Below are 23,284 nucleotides of genomic sequence, written 5' to 3'. Positions count from 1 at the left end.
TCCCTTGGTTTTGCGGGTCTGTTTCCCTGGCCCACCCCGGTTTTGGTTTCTGAAGTTCAGAGGGCCTGATCACGTCCCACGGCTCTTCTGGTTTCATTCCAGCTTTGGAGCCCTCCAGGGGCCTGGGGTGTGACCCCAGCCTGACCTCGGAGGGGCTGGGGCCCCCCAAGCTGCTGCCAGGAGGTGCTTTGAGGACAAGTAGTGGGTGGTTTGGCCACACAGCCTAGATTTCCGATGGTCTCCTCTCCTTCTCCCCCTCCCCCTAGGCCCTGATGTCCCTGTTCGTGCTGGCCTCCAAGGACGGCTGGGTGGACATCATGTACGATGGGCTAGATGCCGTGGGTGTGGACCAGCAGGTAGGTTCGAGGCGGGCAGGACCCATGTTGGGGCTGAGGGCACTCAGCATGGGCCGGCTCCAGGCATGACAAGTGCCAACACTAGAGAGAAAGAGGGCAAGGCAGGCTGGGAAAATGCCATCGAAGAGACATTGCCTCTCACGGCAGAGGCTGTGACTGGCAGCCTGAGGGCCAAACCCGGGCATGTCTTATTGGCTTTGCAACACGTTTAAATACTTTGAATTGGTGGTGAGCATTTAAAAATTGGCGAATTGCACATGAAAATCCAGACGTGGGCCTGCTCAGGAGAAATCCAAAGATCTGGGAACCCTGGACTTGCATTCCCCCAACCGGAATCAGCAGGAACAAAGACGCAGCTTCCCCTTTAGATAGAGCCCCTCTCCACTTTGCCACAGTCCCCACCCCTCCCTACTGCCGAACACTGAACCCACACGGTTTGTTTCCAGCCCCTGCTGGGTCCCTGTAGCTCCCTGAGTTTGTGGGCCCCGTCTTAAAGGACTCAGGTGATGGGGCAGCACCTGAGACAGTCCCCCGGGGCTGATGGCTCCTCCTGTCCTTCCTGCTCCCTGCCAGCCCATCATGAACCACAACCCCTGGATGCTCCTGTACTTCATCTCGTTCCTGCTCATCGTGGCCTTCTTTGTCCTGAACATGTTTGTGGGCGTGGTGGTGGAGAACTTCCACAAGTGTCGGCAGCACCAGGAGGAGGAGGAGGCGCGGCGACGGGAGGAGAAACGGCTGCGGAGACTGGAGAAAAAGAGAAGGAGTAAGGAGAAGCAGATGGCTGGTCGGTAGTCTTTCCACCTCTCTCTGAGTTGTGCTTGACCTTGGCCTTGCGACTGTCGGGGGCCAGGGGCTGGGGCTGGGGGCCGGGAGAAGCTGCTCCCACCCCCGTCCTCACCTCCTCCCCCACAAGAGCATGTCAGCCTTTAGAGCCAGCATGAAGCACACCAGTTCAGCCCCGTGGTGGGGGGGAGCCACCCCCACCCTGCGGGGCTCCCCAGGGCTCAGCATCATACTCCGGCGATGATTCCAGGGGAGTCATGCACAGCCTCTCCCAGCTCGACTCTCAGAGGAGCCTCATGGGATGAGAACCATGCTCCGTTGTCCAGGGCCACTGTCCAGAGACCCAGGGGTTGGCCCAGGTGCCAGCCTTGCCCGGCCCAGGGCTGGCACGCAAGCGTCTTGAACCTGTGCCTGCCTAGTGTCTAGCTGCTGAGCACGGTCTCAACAGAGGTTGCCAATGGACAGCAGTGAGAGGGGACCCCTGCCTTCCCCACTGTCAGTTTTCAAACAAGCTGTAAAAAAAAAAAAATCTCCTCCTGGTCCAGAGAAGGTCTGGGGTCACAGGAACTCTGAGCACATGACTCTCTGGCCTTAGAGCCTTCAGCCCCCTCACCTGTGATCTCCAGCCTTTCTTGGCACTGGCTGGGTGAGGCCCCTCTCCGCCCCTCCCCACGCTCTTCTTCCATGAGACCAAGCAATGGCTCTCAACCTTCTGGCCCTTTAAATACAGCTCCTCATGTTGTGACCCAACCATAACATTATTTTCGTTGCTACTTCATAACTGTAATGTTGCTACTGTTATGAATCGTCATGTAAATATCTGATATGCAGGATGGTCTTAGGCGACCCCTGTGAAAGGGTCGTTCGACCGCCAAAGGGGTCGTGACCCACAGGTTGAGAACCGCTGGACTAAGGGAAAAGACACACAGATTGCAGGGAGGACGGACGAGACGTGACAGGGGGAGGAGCCCCTTTGCTTCTCGGAGTCTCCAGGTGCGCCTGCACCTGTCTTCGGGGCTCCTGCCTGCCTGTCTGGTACCCAGTCATCCCCACGAGTCTCTCTTCCTGTCACTGCCCACGTTTCTCTGAGTGTCTCTGTGTGTGGGTTTCTCTAAGCCTTTGTGTGTCTGTCTCTGTCTGGTCTGCGGGTTTCCCTTTCTCTCTCCTCCTTTTCACATCGTCTTCCTTCCGCCGATAAGATGTGTGCAGTGAGTTTGCTCTTTGGTGTGTTGACATGTGAGTACCACCAGGTGGGTGCGGGTGGGGCAGAGCCCGTGTGCCCTGGGAGAGGCGGGGCCCTCAGGCAGGCGTGGGGGGAGGCGGGCCTCTGGGCAGCACAGGTGGTGCAGCTGTCCCCGTCCCCCAGCCTCCACACCTGTGTCCCGGGCGAACCGCTCAGCCCTGGGGTCGGGGCCCCATCTTGGCTGGCTCTGTGTCTGAGGCTGAGCAGGCGCCTCGCCCCCGGCAGCCATGCTCCCACCCCTGCTCCATCCCCTTGCCGTCTGCCTTCTCGGCAGGGCATCTGCAGACGGAATTCTTTTTGGCAGGAGGCACTTGTGGCCCTGCCTGACCAGCTGGCTCCCCTTCTGGGGTCTGGAGCCGCCTCAGGTGCAGCTGAGGCCGGGGCACAGGTAGGCGTGGACATCTGTTCTGATGACAGGCTGCCTGCCCCGCGCTGTGCCCGATTCCCTGTCCCCGTGACCCTGTCGCGTTGGCTGGATAGCTCCCTTTTCCTCAAGTGCTCTGCGCCCCGAGCTTGCGGCTGGACACTGGGACCAGCCCACCCACGCTAGGCACACCCCATTCGTAGGTGGACTGAGGGTCGGAGCCGAGGGGGAGCGAGCTGTGAGGGGGCCCTGCCCAGCCCGCCAGGTCCAGCCAGTGACGCATGTCGTGTTTCGTTCTTTTAGATCTAATGCTGGACGATGTAATTGCTTCCGGCAGCTCAGCCAGCGCGGCGCCAGGTACTGCGTCTGGGATTGCGGGTTCCAGGGTGTGGCCCGGGGGTGGTCAGGCCCTGCCTGCCCCCAGGCCCGCCTCATGGGTTTGGGGACCTCCTCTTTGCTGCCTCTCCACGGCTCATTGGTTCTCTCCTCTCGGGGCGAAGGGGTGAGGGTCCCTGGGATGCTGCGCTCGCTGGATGGGAGGCAAGGGTCTCAGCACCCCCCTCCCTCAGATACCTCTTGAAGGACCCACCTTCTCTTGCAAGGCTTCCCACGCCCGAGCTCCCCAGCCCCCCGCTGCCTCTTCCCACTCCTGCTCCTTCTCCCAGGTCATACACAGTTCGATGGTTAGAGCTGCACATCTCTCCGTCTCCTTTTGTCTGAAGGGGAGACTTTGATCAAGTGCGCAGGATGAGAGGAGCAGCGAGGGGACGGATTTGTTTCAAAAATGTAACGATGAATAATTGAACAGACTCATTAATAGTCAAGTAATCGCGGTGGCCACGTCATCGCTACAAACAGCAGGACTTGGGAATGCAAGGCCTGCGTTAGCCATAAGCTTCTCCCCGAAACCCAGGATTTGGGAGCGAGTTGGGTCCTTCTCTTTGAGAGCCGGTCTCTGGGAAGCCTTCCTGGTCCTGGCCTCCCCCCCCCCCCCCCCCCCGCCTGCCCCGGTCCTCCGCGCCTGCTCAGCCGACACATCCCCCCGGACGGGGGGCGGGGGGGGGGGTTCTGAGGTCATTGGAATCTGGGTCAGGGCAGTGGGACCTCAGTTACACCCTCTGATGTCTCCGCGCAGTGGTTCCCAACCTGCTGATCCCCAAGGGCCCCCCTTATCATCGCCAACAAACCCCACATTATAAAAGGCCGTCTTTGAAGTTAAGAGCACTTCAATAATGACTTTGTTTCAGTTTTTGCTAATCAAAGGCACATGTAATTGCTAATCAGAGCTTCTAAGCCACAGAAGGTTTCACACTGAATGATGGCAAAAAACAACAACACACAAGCAAAACAAAACAAAAAACATGTTGCCGCTCAGTTCATCTGTGGGCTCTTAACACAGGCGTGTGCGTGACGTTTTTAAGCTTTTAGAAATACTGAAAAGAACCTAAAAACCCCCATGCGGCTGCCTTTTCAGGCTGCTGAGGGCGTGGGCTTCAGACTGGGGACCACTGGGCTGAGCTTTTCTTCCTTATCCCGCACCCCCCCCCCAAAACACGACTCTGCAGACGCTGCCCTGTGGATGTGGGGCTGTCTGAGCTATGGGGGCTCGGGGACCCACCCAAGGGGGACCCACTGAGCCACCGTGTGGGAGGTCATCCTGAGGCCCTAGATGGGTGGCTGTCTGCTGGCCCCATGGTGCGAGCTCTGGTGTTTGGCATCGAGAGACCATCTCTCTCGGGGGCGCAGGCGTCTCCAGCTGGTCAGTCTGGATTGCCTGGGTCCGCTCTCTGCGACAACCTGCGCTGCACGCTCCAGACGTGTTAAGGGGTGAGGAGAAGGTGGGAGGCCTTGTGGGTTCACCTGGTCTATAGGCTGAAGTGTCCACACGTACACGCTCACCCCAAAACACCCCAGGAGCTCCTCCACCACGAACCAGCACGTGCAGACTCTCACAGCCTCTGAGAACTCCTGACACGCCTGCTCGAAGCTAAACGCTCTCGTTACTCTCACGCCGCATCCCCACTCTGGGGACATTGTGCTGTGCTCCTGTCGGCACATGAGAGTATGTACACGGATTGCAATAGTGTGTGTTACCTTTCCAGCGGGTGACGGGTGCTCAGAGACCCCCGAAGAGAGCCTCAGGTCGTCCCATATCCTCTTTCCCAGATCTGGGGTCCCGGGTGGTCCATACCAGAGCTTTTCAAATCTCTGTGTGCAAAAGAACTGCCCAGGGAACATATTAGAACACAGATGCCTGAGCCTCACCTAGCAGTGCTCACGGTGTGGACTGGGCAGGAGGTGAGCGTCTGCATTTCCAGTCGTTCTCAGGGGCTGGTGATGTTGCTGAGTAACCTATCCCATAGTGTCCCCCGAATGACGTCACACACCCCCTAGCCTGGGGCTGCAGGAATCAAACACCTTCCTGCTAATGCCAGTGCTGTGCCCAGCGGGAGGGCTTCAGCCAGACCCCAGGGAGAGGCCCACGGGAAAAGGCTTTGGTTACCAGGGCAATGGGCCTGACTGGCCACCTGGGACCAGCCTGAGCAGTCAGGTTAGTCCCAAGGGACCACTTGGCCTTCGGCACCAGCTCCACGCCCACCGCACTGTGTGGGACACCTGCCTGCACCGCCCTCTCCTTTTCCACGGAACCCAGCGAGCAGGCTTGGCTGTGGCAGCTGATGGTGTGGCCTCTGCCGTGGGGGCCTGTGTCTCCACCTTCCGCCTACTCCCTGCCACTCTCCTTGGCAAATCCTCAGGCTCCCAGTGACCCCTACTAACTCACTCTGCCTGCTGCCCTCACTCACAGCATCACACCCTCCCTGCACCGCTCCTGCGTTCCTGCCCCTGACTGGGGGCAGGGCATTCCTGGGGTGCCCTTCTCCCCACTGTCTGACTCTGGTATTTTCTCTGCCTAAAACAGCTCATACTACTGGGAGGCAGGGAGATGGGGCCAGGGCTGCCAACATGCCAGTGACCACTGGTTTGGGCCCCTCCTGGGCAATGACCAGAACTCTCTGAGCAGCAGATCTGCATGAGGCTCCTCCCTCCTCCAGAGGGAGGGGGCGGGGCCTCCCTGGTTCTGCTGGGAGCCCAGGTGCTGCCTATAAAACCACGGGCTGGGGAGCAGAAAGGGGGTGGCATCATTCAGAGCCCAACAGCCAGGGACTTTGGCAAACTCTCCGAGGGCATCCTCTGGGCCAGATCCCCGAGCTCTGGGTCTGAAACCCCCCGGCCGCTGCTGGGGGCCTAGAGCTGGGAGTTCAGGCCCGGGCGCTGTCACTGCCTCCCAGTGTGTGGAGGTCTGCTTTCTGCTGGCCTTGTTCTCTTCCTCGGTGAAACAAAGGGGTTGGTCCTGGTGCACTTCGCCCTGTGCTCTCACAGGGGTTTTCCAGCAGCCTTTGCACCGGCTGGTCTAGGCTGGGGATGCGGGTGGAGGTGGAAGGGCATTGGCACAGACCTCAGGGGCCTGGGACCCGGGATGGGACCGGTCGGTCGCTATGAGCAGATGCCCTGCCTCAGTCGTCCTGCCCCCACTTTCTCTCTGGGCCACTTGGAGGAGGGGTCCCTGGCCAGATGGCAGCGGTGAAGGCGGAGGTTTAATTGGCCCTGGGGCCGCCTAAACAGTCAGACTGGGCAAGAGGGGAGAGGAGGCACTCTCCCAACCTCTCTGCATTGTCTCAGCTAATAATGGGCTAATAAGGAGCCACTATTTCTAACCTAATTGTATTCAAACATTTTAGTTAATTCTCCATTCATATTTTAGCATAATGGACTCGGTGCTCTCTCGGCACTTACGGAGATTAATGCAGAGACAGAGTTGCAGCTGCTAAAGCAACACGGGCGACTAGCGCCCTCTGGTTCTGTGGGTACTGAAGGAAGGAAGGAAGAGGCCCCCTCGCCTGGTCCGCCCTCCACGATCGCCCTGTGGATGACCCGCGGCCTCCTGCTGTCCCCTGTCCCAGGCCTCTCCACCGCCACCCTCCTGGGGGTCAGGAGGGCCGCCTGAGCAAACAAAGCCACCGTTGGCTGGCCCGCGTCTGCAGGCAGAGTGACGGCCTAGCACACCCTGTGATGCGCCCCAATATTCTAGACCTGCTGCCTCTTGGTTATCCACACCTCAGGGCTGATGCTGGACCGTGGCATCGGGCGAGGCTGGACGTGCAGCTCTTGGGCACTCTTCTTCCTTCGGCCTTTGGTGGAGGCCCACCCAGGCCACTCCCTGCCTCGGTTTACCTCTCTGTTCAACAGTCCTCTGCATGGGAAAGGACAATTATAGACGAACTGGCCTGGGCCCAAAGCTTCCTGCTGCCCCTGAGCCAGCCACCCCTGGCATAGGCCTCAGAGGCTGCAGCCTGCGCTAGCTGGCTTTCGCCCTAGACTTCCTGAGGGGGAAGGGCTGTCTGGGACCTGAGGCTGCCCCAGCCTCCCGTGGGAGGCCTCTTTTTCCTTGTGGCTGCCTGGGAGACCATTCTGTCAACCACCCCCAGATGGCATGCATCCCCAACTCGGCCTGGCCTTTCCCCAGCACCTGGAGGAGGCCCCCCGACCCCCTGCAATCTCTTGCCTTCAGATGCATTCTGCCTGCTTCACAGGCCAGCTCTCTGGCACCATGATTTTTATAACAAAGTGGTTCCCTAATTACAAGAGAAAGAGTGTGCCTCTGACAGATCTCAGACAGCACTTTCAGCCCGGCCTGCATCCAGCGCTGCCCTGGCCCCCGGAGCAGGCTGGGCTGCCTCATTAGAAACTGGGTGAGTCCTGCAAGTGGGGTCCTCCCAGATGAGCCTGGGACCGAGCAGGGCCCCATGGCCTCCGCTCTGCCCTCCTGCACACGAGGGTACAGGAGGCCCAGGCCCTACCTCCCCGGAGGCCCTGGGGGGGGGGGGGGGGGGAGTGGGGCAGTGCAGCCTGCCAAGAAGATGTCCAATTTCCAATCTCCGGTTTTATCTCCAAATCCCAGCTCTGTGTAAGCTCCTCCGCTGCCCTCAAGGGCTGCTTGGTGAAGGAGCAAGAGCCTTCGCCTCTCTGTTGATGGAGTTTCCTCCGAGCCTGATAAGACCGGCTGTTTTTTATCTTATTGATCTGGCCTGGTTGCGGAACACCGAATCGAGGGAGTTACGAGGGGCTGGTGGATGTCGGAGGCTGCCTCCGGGCGGGGGCTCACCTAGTGTCTAATGTGGGTGGGGAGCTCTGCATGTCCTGACCCCTTCTGCACCCAACGGTAGCCGGTAGCCAGTAGCACAGACGCTTGGAGGGGCGATGCCGAGAGAGCTCCCCCCGCCCCCCGAAAAGGAAGTAACTGGAGGGCAAGGGTGCTGATGATCCTGGAATGTTTCAGCTCGGGCATTAGAAGCTGGTGGCTATGAGGGACTGCGGGTGGAGGGGGCGCGGGGATCAGGGCCCCACGACTGCTCTGCTCTCCTCCTGGCCCCCCCCCCCCCAGAAGCCCAGTGCAAACCCTACTACTCGGACTACTCCCGCTTCCGGCTCCTCGTCCACAACTTCTGCACCAGCCACTACCTGGATCTCTTCATCACGGGGGTCATTGGGCTGAACGTGGTCACCATGGCCATGGAGCACTACCAGCAGCCCCAGGTAGGAGTGAGTGGCCAGCCATGTGGGCCCTGCCTCGGCTGTGGGGCCCCGGGGGTGAGACCAGCCAAGCCTGCGCTGGGCACTCTGCATGGGTTCCTCCTGTGCCCCTCTCACTACCCTGGGAGGCGGGTCTCATCCTGGGTTAACAGAGGAGGACACGGAGCCTGGGAGAGGTTAGTTGACTTGACCAAGGTCACCAAGCTTGGAAGTAGAGGACCTGATTTCTTCACCCAGCACGTATGGATTGACTGAGTGCCTACCCTGTGCTGAGCTCTGCACTGGTGAGGGTAACGAGGCAGACTGGCCCTAGCCGGGGTTGCTACGTGGTTAGAGCATTGGCCCAGGCACGGAAGGGTCTCGGGTTCGATCCCCAGTCCCGGTTGGGGCACGTGTGGGAAGCAACCAATTGATGTTTCTCTGTCTCTCAAACTCTCTCTCTCTTCCACGCCCTTCCTCCCTCCCTTCCACTCTCTCTAAAAAAAATCAATAGAAAAAATATCCTTGGATGAGGATTTAAAAAATAAAATAAATATAAAAAGAAGGCAGACTAGTGCCAGCCCTTCTGCAGTATAGGTTCTAGTGAATGTCCAGCCCCCAAGCTCACCAGCAATCTTGCCACTCCTCCAGTCAGCTGTCATCGCTGCCCTCCAGGCCTCAGTTTCCCCATCTGTAAAATAGGAACATTGAACTGGTAGTGCACAGGGCCCCGGCCAGTTCTTGCATTCCCCGCGAATGAGGACCCTACTCTGTCCTACAGTAGCAAGCAGTGGCCAGCCAACATGGCGGGAACAGAGAAGAACGGTCCTCTCAGGCTCACCCTGTCTCCCAGATCTGGGAGGTATGATTGGCTGGGGGCAGCAGGTATCATCCCTGGCCTTATCCATCATACCCCATCCCTGCCAGATCCTGGACGAGGCTCTGAAGATCTGCAACTACATCTTCACCATTATCTTCGTCTTGGAGTCAGTTTTCAAACTCGTGGCCTTTGGCTTCCGTCGGTTCTTCCAGGACAGGTAACAGAGGGGAAGGGGACAGGTGACAGAGGGGAAGGGGACAGGTGATAGAGAAGGGTTTGGGAGTGGGGAAAGGACCTAGAGCAGCGGTTCTCAACCTGTGGGTCGACCAACCCTTTCACAGGGGTCGCCTAAGACCATCAGAAAAACACATATATAATTCCATATTGTTTTTGTGATTAATCACTATGCTTTAATTATGTTCAATTTGTAACAATGAAAATACATCCTGCATATCAGATATTTACATTACGATTCATCACAGTAGCAAAATTACAGTTGTGAAGTAGCAACGAAAATAATTTTATGGTTGGGGGTCGCCACAACATGAGGAACTGTATTCAAGGGTCACGGCATTAGGAAGGTTGAGAACCACTGACCTAGAGCCTGAAGACCTTTCTTGACTCCTGAGGTTCAGCCCAGGACCTACCAAGGGCTGGTGGTGGGGTGGGTTGTGTGATATCCGGGCCTGGGAGATGGGAGCGAAGGAAGGGAACTTGACAAGACAGGGCCTGGGGGACAGTGGCAGCTGGAAATCACTGTGGCCTGGACTGGGGCTTAAGAGCGGACAGCGTGGAGCCAGACTGCCTGGACCAGATTTGAACCCTGGCTCCACCACTTAGAAACTGGTGACCTTGGGTAAGTTACTTAAAATCTCGGTGCCTCCATTTCCTGGTCTGTAAAATGGGAGCTAATGTATCCAAATCACAGAGCTGTGCAGAGTTCCTATTTATAAAGCCCTTAAAACAGCGCTTGGCACATAGCAAACAGCATAGAAGTGCTAAATAAAACAGCAAATGAATAACAGTGAAAAGCAGAGGCCCTCAAGCTAACGTCATAGCCCTGCCTGTGCCACCGGCTGGACTGGCTCAGTGACCACAGACAAGCGACCTCCACTCCTCTCTGTAGCCCCAACTGCCTGCTCCTCCTCAGGGACCCCGTACCCCCTCACACACACACTCAGGGATCTGTGTCCCGTGTTCCCAGGTGGAACCAGCTGGACCTGGCCATTGTGCTGCTGTCCATCATGGGCATCACGCTGGAGGAGATCGAGGTCAACGCCTCACTGCCCATCAACCCCACCATAATCCGCATCATGAGGGTGCTGCGCATCGCCCGAGGTCCGTGGCCAGCTGCCTGCCCACCCCCTCACCCTGCCTGGGGGACTGGCCCCGGGGGTGGGGGGGGGGGATTGCAGGGATCCGCTCGGGCGACTGAGTAGGTGTGGGTTCCTGTGGGTATTTCTCCCAGCCTCCGCCAAAGGGGATGGATGGTCGAGGCTGGGCTGAGGGTGGCACTGGAGCCATGGCAGCCTGGCTCGCTGGGGCCAGGCACCCTACCCGCCCGGGCCCTGGCCATGGCCCCACCAGCTACATGGCCTGGGACTCAGAGGGGCCAGCTCACGACTTTGTCCTTTCTGCAGTGCTGAAGCTGCTGAAGATGGCTGTGGGCATGCGGGCGCTGCTGGACACAGTGATGCAGGCCCTGCCCCAGGTAGCTGGGCGGTGGGGGCAGGTGGGCGGGGTCCTCTCAGGGAGGGGGTGCTCTCCGAAGGGGTGGGGGGCTCGGGGAAGCTGGCTGGGAGATCCGGCGGCACCTTTTCCATTTCTTTTCCTCTTTTCCAGGTGGGGAACCTGGGACTTCTCTTCATGTTGTTGTTTTTCATCTTTGCAGCTCTGGGCGTGGAGCTCTTTGGAGACCTGGGTGAGTTGGGGTGGGGAGGGTGGAGGAGGCGGGCCTGCGGCCCCGGGGCCTCCTGGACTAACTCGGCCTCTCTCCCCGTCCCGCCTCCAGAGTGTGACGAGACGCACCCCTGTGAGGGCCTGGGCCGGCATGCCACCTTCCGCAACTTTGGCATGGCCTTTCTGACCCTCTTCCGGGTCTCCACAGGTGACAACTGGAATGGCATAATGAAGGTGAGGGCCGCCGGCAGTGGGGTACCCCCAGGGCTGGCTCGGGCCCCAAGAAGACAGCCCTACTTCTTGGGCCAAGATTCCTTGGCGAGATGTGACTAACAGCACGTGCCCTTCTATCCCCCGCGCGGAACACCGCGCCTCCCTCCCCCCGGGTCCCCGGGTCACGCTCTGACTCACGCTTCCCAGGCCAGTGTCTGCCGCTCTCCTACCCCCCCCCCCCATGACCCCGGCACCGTGGGCCCCTCCTCCTGCCCTTCCGCCTCCTCCTTCATGCTCTGTGACACCGGTGACCCCATTTCCCACGACAGCTCCGTCCGCTGTGCGCCCCGCCTCACCCTCTACCCGCCTCCCCCAGGACACCCTCCGGGACTGCGACCAGGAGTCCACCTGCTACAACACGGTCATCTCCCCCATCTACTTCGTGTCCTTCGTGCTGACGGCCCAGTTTGTGCTGGTCAACGTGGTGATCGCCGTGCTGATGAAGCACCTGGAGGAGAGCAACAAGGAGGCAAAGGAGGAGGCCGAGCTGGAGGCCGAGCTGGAGGCCGAGCTGGAGATGAAGCCGCTCAGCCCGCAGCCCCGCGCGCCGCTGGGCAGCCCCTTCCTCTGGCCCCGGGCCGACGGCCCCGACAGCCCCAAGCCTGGGGCCCCGCACGCCGGCACCCGCGCCGGGGCGGCCTCCTCTCGCTACTCCCTGGAGCCCCGCACGGTGAGCACACATCCCCCCTGCTCGAGGGGGTGTGGGGGGACGGGGACAGGTGGGTGGGTGGCCAGTGGCTCGGAGGGTGGTACACGGGGAGTGGGCAGCACAGCTGACCCCAGGGCTCCCCCGGCCTCCTGCTGCTCCTGCCCGGAAGTGGAGGGACCAGCAGTCCCCTGCCCAGCCCCGCGATGGCAGCCCACACTCACTGCCCAGGGCCACACATGGGCTGGCTCACTCATCCCCGAGCCTCCGCCGGCCTGGCCTCCCCTTCCTGGCTCTCAGGTTCAAGGCTAAGTTTTCTGTTTCCTTCCTGTTTCTTTCTTACCCTTGCCCGATTGCCAAACCTCTTTCCTTCCCACCCTCAACCTGCCTGATTCCATCTCTCCATCCTTTTCCCCAATCCTCTCTTTCCTTCTCCCTCTCCCCGTGGGCTCTTATCTTCCATCTCCCATCTCTCCTTCCTCTTCGCACCCCTCTCTCTTCCCCACCACCCCTTCCCTCCTCCTCCTCCTCCTCCTCCTCCGGCTCTTTGTCGCTGTGTGTGCACACACGTGTGTGTGCGTGTGTGTGTGTGTGTGTGTGTGTGTCCTTCTCTCTCTCCCTCTGTGTCTCTGGTCAATCCCCTGTCCCCTCACTGCCCCTCTGACCCCTGCTCCCTGACTCTCCGGCTCCCCCCATGGGCTGGTCCTTCCCAGGACAGACAGATGTTTGACACCATATCCCTGCTGATCCAGGGCTCCCTGGAGGGGGAGCTGAAGCTGATGGACGAGCTGGCAGGCCCAGAGGGCCAGCCCTCTGCCTTCCCGCCAGCCAGCAGCCCGGGTGGCTCCGACCCACAGGTTACTGTGCCCGTGCTGTGCCTGCTTCTGGGAGGTGGGGCGTGTCCTGCGCGCTGGGGACCTGGAGAAAGCAGCCTGAGGGCCTCCGTTGGGCTTCGGGCTTGGCAGGAGGCACCGGGGTGTCCCTCCGCCTGAGACGAGGCTCTGGGTCACACAGTCGGAAGGGAGGGTGCTGAGATGGGACTCGGAGTGAGAGGACGGATGGAGACGGGGTTTGGAGAGAGCACTGGTGAGAAAGACCCTGAACGAGGAGAGGGGGCTGGGACAGGGCGTGGAGGAGGGGGCTGGGACAGGGCGGAGGAGGTGAGGCGCCAGGCCCAGGGAGAAGGGCCTCTGGGAGCAGAGCCGGTGGCAAGGGGACCCACTGAGGGACACGCTCAGGCCACGGTCTCCCTTCTCCGAACCCACCAGCCACCCCCCGTCCTCTGTTTTGGAGGCGTTTGAAGCCATGGGACCCCCTGGGCATGAGGGGTGCAGTCAGGAGCCCGTGGATGCCGACCTGGTCCCGAGAAAGAACGAAGGCTCCAGCTGGGAGTGGACTCTGGGACTCGGGGGTGACATACGGTTCGGCTTCCTCCTCAAGCCCAGCCCCTCCCACGGTGCCACGGGTTTTTCTCCCCCAGTCCCATCTAGACATGGATCTCCTGCTTTCTGGGGTCCTCCTCTTCTCCCCCCGTGGCCTCTCTGGCTGCCCTTGACCCCCTCCACGTGGCAGAGTACCCCCCACCCCTCTCCTAGGCTAGGGGCTGCAGCAGACCTGGAAACAGGTGTCAGCTGGAGACAGAAAAGCCTCGAGTCCCACAGGCCCTGTGGGGTGAAGGGGTGGACAGGCAGGTTCCCAGAGTCTGGGATACCTGTATCCTGACCCAGAGAAATGTACGGAGACCCTCCCAGGGGAAGGGGCCTGGCCTCCAGGGTCTCAGAGGGGCTGTAGGGACCTGAACCTGGCCAAGCCCTAGAGTGATCAGGGGGAGGGGGAGTCCTTCCTGAGCCGCCCCTCCTGAAGGAGGCCCCTGGGGAACGGTGCTGAGAGAGAGGAGGAGGCGATGGGAAGGGGCCAGGGCAGCCAGCTCATCGGGCCGGACGGCCCCGCTGCCCCCCAGGGTCCTGTAGGCACTGAGGTTGCCCCCAGTGGGTTCCAGGTGAGACAGCCCGCTGGTGTGGCGGCCCACCAGGTGTGTCCAGTACAGGCTGGCAAGAGGAGAGCATCTCCCAGAGCCCAAGCCATGCCAGCAGGCGGAGGAGGCCCCAGGAGGGGAGAAGCCGGAATCCGGGGGCAGGCCAAGTCCTGCCAGGCTTTTGGAAGCCGAGAGAATAGGCAGAAAGCAGTCATCAGATCGGCGGCTTTGTCCCCAGCACCCCCCACACACCCCCACCCCCACACCCCCCCACACACCGCTGCTGTCTGTGCTGAGGGCAGAGAGGCGCGTTGCTGGCCTTTCTGCATTTTTTCCCCCTGGAATCTTCATGAGAGTCTAAAGCCCTCCCCATCCTGCTCCCTCCCTGGTGGCGGGGCGGGGGGGGGGGCTGTTAGGTTCCTGGGGTATCTCTAGAATACGTTTCTGTGTCTCCTGCTTTGTCATTGTTTGCTCTGGCCCTTTGGTGCCTGCTGCAGCCTCTCTGATCAGAGTGGGGGTTTGAGGTGTGTGTGGGGCGGGGGGGGGGGGGGGGCGGTTTAACTTGACTCGGGAAGCCGGTGGGGAGAGAGAAGGGAGGCCCCTTTTCCCTGTGCTTCGTGGAAAGGGGCAGAGGGGCTCTGTGTACATGCGTGTGCATTGCATGTGTGTGCGTGAGAGCTCTCCGTCCTGGTTTCTTATGCCTGCTCATCTCTCTCCCTGTCTAGATCCCTCTAGCTGAGATGGAGGCTCTGTCTCTGACGTCAGAGATTGTGTCTGAACCGTCCTGCTCTCTAGCTCTGACGGATGACTCTTTGCCTGATGACACTCACACATTCTTACTTAGTGCCCCGGAGAGCAATGTACATGCACAGCCCCTCACTGCCCCCCCGGCCTCCCCGGGGGCTGGGCTGGCTGCCGGGCTCCAGATCCCTGCCCACTCCCCTGTCACGGCCCCACGCAGAGGCACAGGCACAGGCACAACCATAGGCACTTGGTGCCCCAGGCTTTGTTAGGGCTCTCAGGTCCCCCACTGTGGACAAAGAAATGAGATCATATGCAATCAGGGCCTCCCCCAGAAGGGCCCAGGGGCTGCCGTTGTGAAAGGGTTAATCCGGACCCACAGGAGTGACGCAGCCCAAAGCAGAGGTGGCCTCAGGCAGCTGACCAAAGGGCCTGCCTCAATGCAGAACCAGCCTCCGAGTTTGGAGCCCTGTGCCAGCCAGCCCTCCCCCTCCCTGCCCCCCTCTTTCCCACCTACCCTCCCTCCCCACCCCCACCCCCCGCCATCTGCCACCACATAGTGGGTAAGAGCCACATTTCTGCTGCCACCATCTTGCCCTTTTCCAATGGGGCTGGGGGGGGGGGGGCGTCCTGTCCTCTCTGTCCCTGTCCCTGTGTGTCCCTGTGTCCGGGGGCTTCTTTGTGTTTTGACAGCTTCTCCACCCTTGCCCGACCCCTGGTCCCTTCTGACTATGAGCAGCCCCCTCCTCCCACCCTTCTCCTTTCTCTTAGGACTTAAGAGGGGACAGGGACCCCCTTCCTCACAGCAGGGCTCTGTCCCTAGGGGTCTTGGGGTGGGTGCAGAAGTGGAACCTGAGCTGAGGGGGGGAAGCAAAGGAACCACACTGTCTTCAACACAGCCATTCCCAGCCTGGTGGCTGCTCAGCCGGCTGGGCCCGTGTGGGACCCTACAGCCGCCCTGAGAACTGGGAACAGACCGGGGGATGGAGAAGTCTCTTGGGAGCAAACCTCGTCTCCCTCTGGCTGGGGTCAAAGGCCTTTCTTTGAAATAGATTCCAGGCACCCACCTTAACCCCCCGTCTCTCCACTGAGGAGGACCTGAGTGCCCAGCCCACCCCCATGGTGTGATTAAAAGGGGAGAGGGAGACAGGCGGGTAAGCCAGCTATGACAGCCCCTAAAGTTCATGTCGTTCAACCTGTTCACTCGGCCCACGCCCAGTACTGGGTGCTGAGGCCGCCTTCAAAATTGGATGGAGACCTAGAAGGCAGTCCCAGCTGCCAAGTCTCCCCCATTCCCAGTCCCCCCACAGCCCCAGCAAGGAGGACTGCGGGATGCTGGTAGCTTTTCATCCTCCCTTGTGGTCCTTCGGCCCCTCTCAGTGGGGCCTTGAGGATGAGCTCTTAAACCAGGCTGGGGGCTGGGGGCTGCTCTCCTTCCTTTAGACACCTCCTCACCCTCCACCCGCCCCCCCCCCCGCGCCCACCCCCCCCTGCCCGGGAGGCTCCAAGGGTTACAGTGTGGATGGTTTTGTGGGGCCAGGGCCTCCTCCCGCCTCCTTCCTCCCTGTGTGTGGAGGGCTCCTCCATGTGTCTGCCCTTCTGCCTGACACATCCCATCACCACCTTGTCCGAGAAGGGGGTGGGGGCCGGGGCCTTGGGCGGTGGCGGGGGTGGGGGGTGGGGAGCTTTTGGCCTGTGCTGTCCATCTCTGCCTCAGTTACCCAATCTGGATGCCCCTCTTCCGCCCACCTCCCTCCCCTGTTTCTTTTGCAGAGGAGGCCCCACCCGGGGGAGGTGCCAGACCTGCTGAGCGTGCGGAAGTCCGGGGTCAGCCGCACGCACTCTCTGCCCAACGACAGCTACATGTGCCGCGATGGAAGCACGGCCGAGGGGTCCCTGGGACACAGGAGCTGGGGGCTCCCCAAAGCTCAGTCAGGTACCAGGGCCTGGGGCAAGCCAGCGTGGCTCACACTGGGGACCTCGTCCTTGACGAGGCTCCGTCCTAACCTGGGGGGAAACTGAGGCAGCCAAAGAGGGTTCTCCTACTCCTGAGGAGCCCCCAGCCCCTGCCTGAGGGAGGTGGCTTTCGAACAGGGTGAGGGGTCTGTGGTAAGGGGGGAGGCCCTGATGGGGGCGCAGAGAGAGGAAGGGAGGGGACTCAGGTGGGAGCCAGACTGGCCGGCCCTTCACCTCTTCTCTTTCCTCCTTCCCCTGTCCCCCTCACCCCGCAGGCTCTGTCTTGTCCGTTCACTCCCAGCCAGCAGACACCAGCTACATCCTGCAGCTTCCCAAAGATGCTCCCCATCTGCTCCAGCCCCACGGCGCCCCCACGTGGGGCACCATCCCCAAACTGCCCCCGCCAGGCCGCTCCCCTTTGGCCCAGAGGCCTCTTAGGCGCCAGGTAAGCTGGTGTGGAGGTGGGCCTGGGCCTGAGGGCTAGCCTCTCTGCCGGGAGTCCCGGGTTGTTGGCGATGACCAGGGTTGCCGCTTCCATTCTCCCAGCAAACACTGACTCTGAGGCAGTGACAGGCCAGGCCAGGCACCAGGACACAAAGCCAGACCGAGCAGAGGTGGTCTGTGACTGCTCGGACTTTGCCCTTCTCCCCTGTTTCACTGAGGAAGCCTGGAGCCCAGAGGAGGCCAAGGTTGCCCAGGGACGCAGGACAAGTTGGAGATGAGCCAGGCTTCTGACTCTCTTTTCCCGACCCACAGCTGCCTCCCTGTTCTCTGTATTTCTAGACCTAGCTAAGGGGCACAAGGCACATTTTTTTAAAAAAAATATGTTTTTATTGATTTCAGAGAGGAAGGGAGAAGGAGAGAGAGATGGAAACATCCATGATGAGAGAGAATCATTGATCGGCTGCCTCCTGCACGCCCCCGACTGGGGATGGAGCCCACAACCCAGGGCATGTGCCCTGACCGGGAATCGAACTGTGACCTCCTGGTTCATAGGTCGACGCTCAACCACTGAGCTGCACCGGCTGGGCACGAGGCACATTTTAGGTGTCTCCATCTTTGGCCAAGCCTGGGGCCCACCTTCTGGAGCCCACACTCCAGGGGCCCAGAGCAGAGGCTCATGTAGCCAGGCGAGGCTTGTGTGTCCACCAGCAGCAAGCCCACAGCCCACGCGGTGTGTGTCCTTATGCCTGAGCACGGCCACGTGAGAATCTGCTCAATCCCACCCACTGGGGGAACAGGTACAGTCCCCATCCATCCTGTAAATATTCACTGAGCAGTCCCTGTGTGCCAGACCCCGGGGAGATGGACAAATGAGACAGCCCCTGCCCCCCAGAGCTCAGGGTGTGATCGTAGACATACACCCCACCAGATCTCTGCGGTGACAGGTCACGGGCCGAGATGCTCATGGGCCCAGTGCAGCAGGGAGCAAAGACGAGGAAGGGGTCCGTCTTATTGGAGGGTAGAGACTGTCGGGCTGTACATCACAGAGGACCGGAGCCCATAGAGTTGAGGGCTTAAGGCCAAAGAGGCAGGGAGGCATGAGGGAGCCGGCTGGAGAGCAGAGCTGTCCCAGTGCCTCCTTGTGTCCTGGGGGCCTGGGAATTGCAGGCTTGGGGGAGACACCGAGGAGGGCAGCGGCCAGAGGGCCCGATGCACATGGCCCGTATCTCTCCACAAGAGCCAATACTGGACCCTCCGTTAGGGTGGTCCTGCAGCTCCCTGGACGGGGAGGAGGGGGCTCGCTAGCTTGCCTGGAGGAACAGCTAATGGGGGAGAGGAAGCCCCCAGGCTGAGCCCTCCCCCCACCCCATACAGGCAGCAATAAGGACCGATTCCCTGGACGTTCAGGGCCTGGGCAGCAGGGAGGACCTGCTGTCAGAGGTGAGTGGGCCCTCCCCGCCTCTGGCCCGGACCTCCTCCTTCTGGGGCCAGCCGAGCACCCCGGTGCAGCACTCCCGCAGCCAGAGCAAGATCTTGAAGCACACGCACTCGCCAGCCCCCTGCCCGGGACCAGAACCCACCTGGGACAAAAGCCCGCTGGAGGCCAGAAGCAGCTTAGAGCTGGACACGGAGCTGAGCTGGGTTTCAGGAGACCTCCTGCAGGTGGGCGGCCAGGAGGCGCCCCCTTCCCCGCGGGACCTGAAGAAGTGCTACAGCGTGGAGGCGCAGAGCTGCGGGCGCCGGCCGGCGTCCTGGCTGGAGGAGCAGCGGAGGCACTCCATTGCTGTCAGCTGCCTGGACAGTGGCTCCCAACCCCACCTGGACCCCGGCCCCTCGGGCCTCGGGGGGCAACCTCTTGGGGGGCCTGGGAGCCGGCCCAAGAAAAAACTCAGTCCGCCCAGTATCTCTATAGACCCCCCCCAGGGCCAGGGCGCTCGGCCCCCACCCAGCCCTGGCATCTGCCTCCGGAGGAGGGCTCCGTCCAGCGACTCCAAGGATCTCTCGGCCTCCGGCCCCCCTGACAGCATGGCTGCCTCGCCCTCCCCAAAGAAAGACATGCTGGGCGTCTCCGGTTTATCCTCTGACCCGGCAGACCTGGACCCCTGAGTCCTGCCCCCCCTCTCCCACTCACCTTTCTCCACTGGGTGCCAAATCCTCGCTCCTCCTCTTGGGCTATATTCCTGACAAAAGTTCCATGTGGACACCCAAGAGGCGCCCCTCCCTGCCTCAGTGGCACTGGGCACTGGCCACTGCAGGATTCCCAGCGAGTGGGGAGCAGCAGCCCTGCCCACCCTGGCTCCAGGCGGGAAGAGAAGCCCAGTGTCGCTGAGGTTCCCGACACCAGGAGCTGTTGGGAGAAAGCAATACGTTTGTGCAGAATCTATGTATATTCTATTTTATTAAATTAATTGAATCTAGTATATGCGGGATGTACGGCATTTTGTGACTGAGGAGACTTGTTTCCTTCCACTTTTATGTGTCTCAGAATATTTTTGAGGCGAAGGCGTCTGCCTCGGCTATTTTAACCTAAAACCACCAGTCTAGTTACACTCCCTCTTCTTGCAAAGCACAAGCTGGGACGGCGAGTGCATCACAGCCCTGACGGCGACCCATCTTCCGCGGAGAGCGAGGACCATTTTGGAAACTGTAATGTAACTTATTTTCTCCTTAAACCTCGTCATCATTTTCTGTAGGAAAAAAAAAAAAGAGAGAAAAAGAAAAAAAATATAAGATTTTACAAATGAAATGAAACCTTTTTATATATACATACATACATATCTATATCTATATATCTATATCTATATAATAAAGTAATTTTCCAAAATAAAGCTAATCACGGTCCAGAGTAAAAGCACAAGGCACCGTTAGGCATTTCCGGCCGGCACTGGGGAGAGATTCCTGGAGGTGGGGCGTGGGCGGTGGGGAGGGGAGGGGCCAAAGCTGCCTCTGCATGTGTGTGCACGCGTGTGTGCGCATGAGTGTGCATATGATTGTGTATGAGCGTGTATGTGAGGGTGTGTGTGTATAAGTGGTATGAGTGTATTGTGAGTGTGTGTATACGTGGGTGTGAGTGGATGTGTATGAGTGTGTGTGTATGTGTGAGTATATATGAGTGTGTATATGATTGTGTATGAGTGTGTATGTGAGGGTGTGTGTGTATAAGTGGTATGAGTGTATTGTGAGTGTGTGTATACGTGGGTGTGAGTGGATGTGTATGAGTGTGTGTGTATGTGTGAGTGTGTATAAGTGTATTGTGAGTGTGTGGGTGTGAGTGGATGTGGATGAGTGTGTGTGTATGTGTGAGTGTATATGAGTGTGTATATATGATTGTGTATGAGTGTGTAAGTGTATGAGTGTGTATGTGAGGGTGTGTGTGTATAAGTGGTATGAGTGTATTGTGAGTGTGTGTGTATATGAGTGAGTGGATGTGTATGAGTGTGTGTGTATGTGTATGAGTGTGTGTGTATGTGTGAGTGTATATGAGTGTGTATATGATTGTGTATGTGAGGGTGTGTGTGTATAAGTGGTGTGAGTGTGCTGTGTGTGTGTGTATGAGTGTGTGTGAGTGGATGTGTATGAGTGTGTGTGTATGTGTGAGTGTGTATAAGTGTATTGTGAGTGTGTGGGTGTGAGTGGATGTGTATGAGTGTGTGTGTATGTGTGAGTGTATATGAGTGTGTATATATGATTGTGTATGAGTGTGTAAGTGTATGAGTGTGTATGTGAGGGTGTGTGTGTATAAGTGGTATGAGTGTATTGTGAGTGTGTGTGTATATGAGTGAGTGGATGTGTATGAGTGTGTGTGTATGTGTATGAGTGTGTGTGTATGTGTGAGTGTATATGAGTGTGTATATGATTGTGTATGTGAGGGTGTGTGTGTATAAGTGGTGTGAGTGTGCTGTGTGTGTGTATGAGTGTGTGAGTGGATGTGTATGAGTGTGTATGTGTGAGTGTGTATAAGTGTATTGTGAGTGTGTGTGTATATGAGTGAGTGGATGTGTATGAGTGTGTATGTGTGAGTGTATATGAGTGTGTATATGATTGTGTATGAGTGTGTATGTGAGGGTGTGTGTGAATAAGTGGTGTGAGTGTGCTGTGTGTGTGTATGAGTGTGTGAGTGGATGTGTATGAGTGTGTGTGGATGTGTGAGTGTGTATAAGTGTATTGTGAGTGTGTGTGTATATGAGTGAGTGGATGTGTGAGTGTGTGTCTGTATGAGTGTGTATATATATCTGAGTGATGTGTGTGAGTGTATATATATGAGTGAATGGATATGAGTGGATGTGTGTGTATATGTGAGTATATGTGTATGTGTTCGTGTCTGGGGCAAAGAGAACCCAAATGCCTCTCCCTGGAGCACTGCAGCCTCCGGCCTGACCTCCCTCCCGGGCCGGGGAGGAGGGGAGAAGCCCACCCCTCTGGAGGCGGAAGGCTGGGCCGGCAGGATCCACTCGGGCTTCTATCAAAGCGTTATCGCTGCTTCCTCTGAGCCAGGCAGCTCTGAATGTAATTCCAGATTAACTCTTATTTCTGCTGACAGCTATCAGCCTCGCACTGAAAGCTGGAAATTGGCATAATGAAGCCGTTTTGGTTAATGGGGCCGAGTGAGGCTGGGAGAGGCAGCCTCAGCTGCTGAGATCCCACCCCGGGCTGGTGGGGGAGGGCCCGGTGCTGCTGGGTTGGCCTTTCCCAGGCTTCCGCAGGGCAACCTCAGCAGTCTGGCTTCAGCCTCCCAAGTTGCGGGAGTCACTGACCCGCGCTGCGGGGACCAGCCCATCGGGACAGGCGATGGGTTAAGCTATGTAAACAGAGGGCTGCTGTCTCCCAAGTCGAGGGGACCAGGGCCAGGTGTCCAGTGGAACTGGTAGGTGGAGAAGCCAGGCTGCTGAGGGGGGAACTGGCCCCTGGGGCTGATGAATGAGCACCCACAAGGTGTTCCTGCTGCCTGCTGCTGCCGGCCCAGTGGGAGCAAGCAGAGGAGGGAGGGAGGGGAAGGAGGGGCAGGAAGAAGGGAAGAGGAGGCGGGGCTGTCGACCTGGCCCAGAACCTCCTTTCTGGTGCTACCGTGGGCAATAGTCTCTGGTCTGAAACCCAAAAGGCGGCGCTCAACCAGCCTGTTCCCTGCTGGCCACCCAACCCCACTCCCGTCAACATGCCCAGCACCTTCAGACTCCAGGATTCTTGAAACTTCGACAGCAGCTGGCAGCTCTCACTCACAGCTCCTCCCCGTCTGAACCTGGGACCAGGGGGGCAGCGGGTGGGTGCCAGACTGCTGGGCGATGAACCTGGATGCTTTTTCCAACCTGGTGTTTCCTAACCTGGACAGAAATAATACCACTCCTTAAAGCAAACACCTGGTTTGATTCTCTTGGAGTTTAATCCAAAAACCTGCAATAATGTCAAATCCTATTTTCTCTGTCCTCCTTGGGTGGGGAAGGGGCGGGGGGGGGGGGTGCTCATAGAAGCTGCCTTCTTTTTTTTTTGGCCAAACTGTACAAAATTCCTAGAGTTTTGTGACCTAGGCTTGCAGATTAAGCTTTTCTATTTTTGTAGAATCCTGTAGCTGTCTATTCCTTAGTAAGGCTGGGGGGTGGGGGGTGGGGAGGGAGTTCTGAGGCCTTCTTTCCTCTAATAGTTGGAGGATTCTGGGTCAAGATGAAGCCAGAGAGCTAAGCTGTCACCCTGTCCCCTCCATCCCAGCCCAGGGCCCCTCAGCCTCAAAGTGGATATCTGGGGGAGGGAATTGTGGCATCTCCCCTAACAATGTAAAGTCTTTATCAATGATGGAAACTGTTGTGAGTTTGAAATGGAAATAATGGCACTACTGACTCTGATGAACAGTAGTAATAATAACAATGATGCTCACCTCCTGCTGATTGTGTGGATGGCTTTTTATTCGGCTCCAGGATACCGGGGCAGGGAGCAGAGGGGTGTGAGGAGGCTGGGGGTGGGGAGGGGCTGGTGGGGAGGCAGCAGGTCTTGAATTAGTGCCTCCAGGGGCAGAGGTGGAACTGACTAGGAACTTCAGGGATGTGGGGGCTTTGGGAGGTAAGACCATCTATCCTGGCACATCTGCTCTGCGCCCTCTCCCTGGGGGTTCAGAAGAAATCGTGTCAACAGCTGCGAGGCCCCCACTTCAGGCTTGGCGGCTTCTGCTTCTTCTACCCCCACCCCAAGAAAAGGTCTGTCTGGGGGTAGGGAACTGGGAAG

General features: G+C 59.0%; 1 protein-coding gene across 1 annotated transcript in view; it reads left to right on the top strand.

The window, feature by feature from the left end:
• Positions 1-19,951, top strand: part of CACNA1G (calcium voltage-gated channel subunit alpha1 G) — a 55,593-nt gene extending 35,642 nt beyond the window's left edge. Inside the window, exons 22-34 of the mRNA XM_081109135.1 lie at positions 267-356; positions 930-1,143; positions 8,193-8,344; positions 9,248-9,357; positions 10,345-10,478; positions 10,781-10,851; positions 10,983-11,061; positions 11,152-11,273; positions 11,629-11,982; positions 16,448-16,610; positions 16,906-17,075; positions 18,449-18,514; positions 18,749-19,951. Coding sequence (XP_080965261.1) covers positions 267-356; positions 930-1,143; positions 8,193-8,344; positions 9,248-9,357; positions 10,345-10,478; positions 10,781-10,851; positions 10,983-11,061; positions 11,152-11,273; positions 11,629-11,982; positions 16,448-16,610; positions 16,906-17,075; positions 18,449-18,514; positions 18,749-19,180 — 2,157 coding nt within the window. The 3' untranslated portion in view covers positions 19,181-19,951. The remainder of the gene's footprint in view (positions 1-266; positions 357-929; positions 1,144-8,192; positions 8,345-9,247; positions 9,358-10,344; positions 10,479-10,780; positions 10,852-10,982; positions 11,062-11,151; positions 11,274-11,628; positions 11,983-16,447; positions 16,611-16,905; positions 17,076-18,448; positions 18,515-18,748) is intronic.
• The last annotated feature ends 3,333 nt before the right edge of the window (positions 19,952-23,284 follow it).

Source organism: Myotis nattereri, assembly GCF_964212035.1.
Source record: "Myotis nattereri genome assembly, chromosome: 16".
NCBI classification, from domain to species: domain Eukaryota; kingdom Metazoa; phylum Chordata; class Mammalia; order Chiroptera; family Vespertilionidae; genus Myotis; species Myotis nattereri.
Note: the sequence above shows the minus strand (reverse complement) of the source record. Positions and strands in the feature narration are given on the sequence as shown.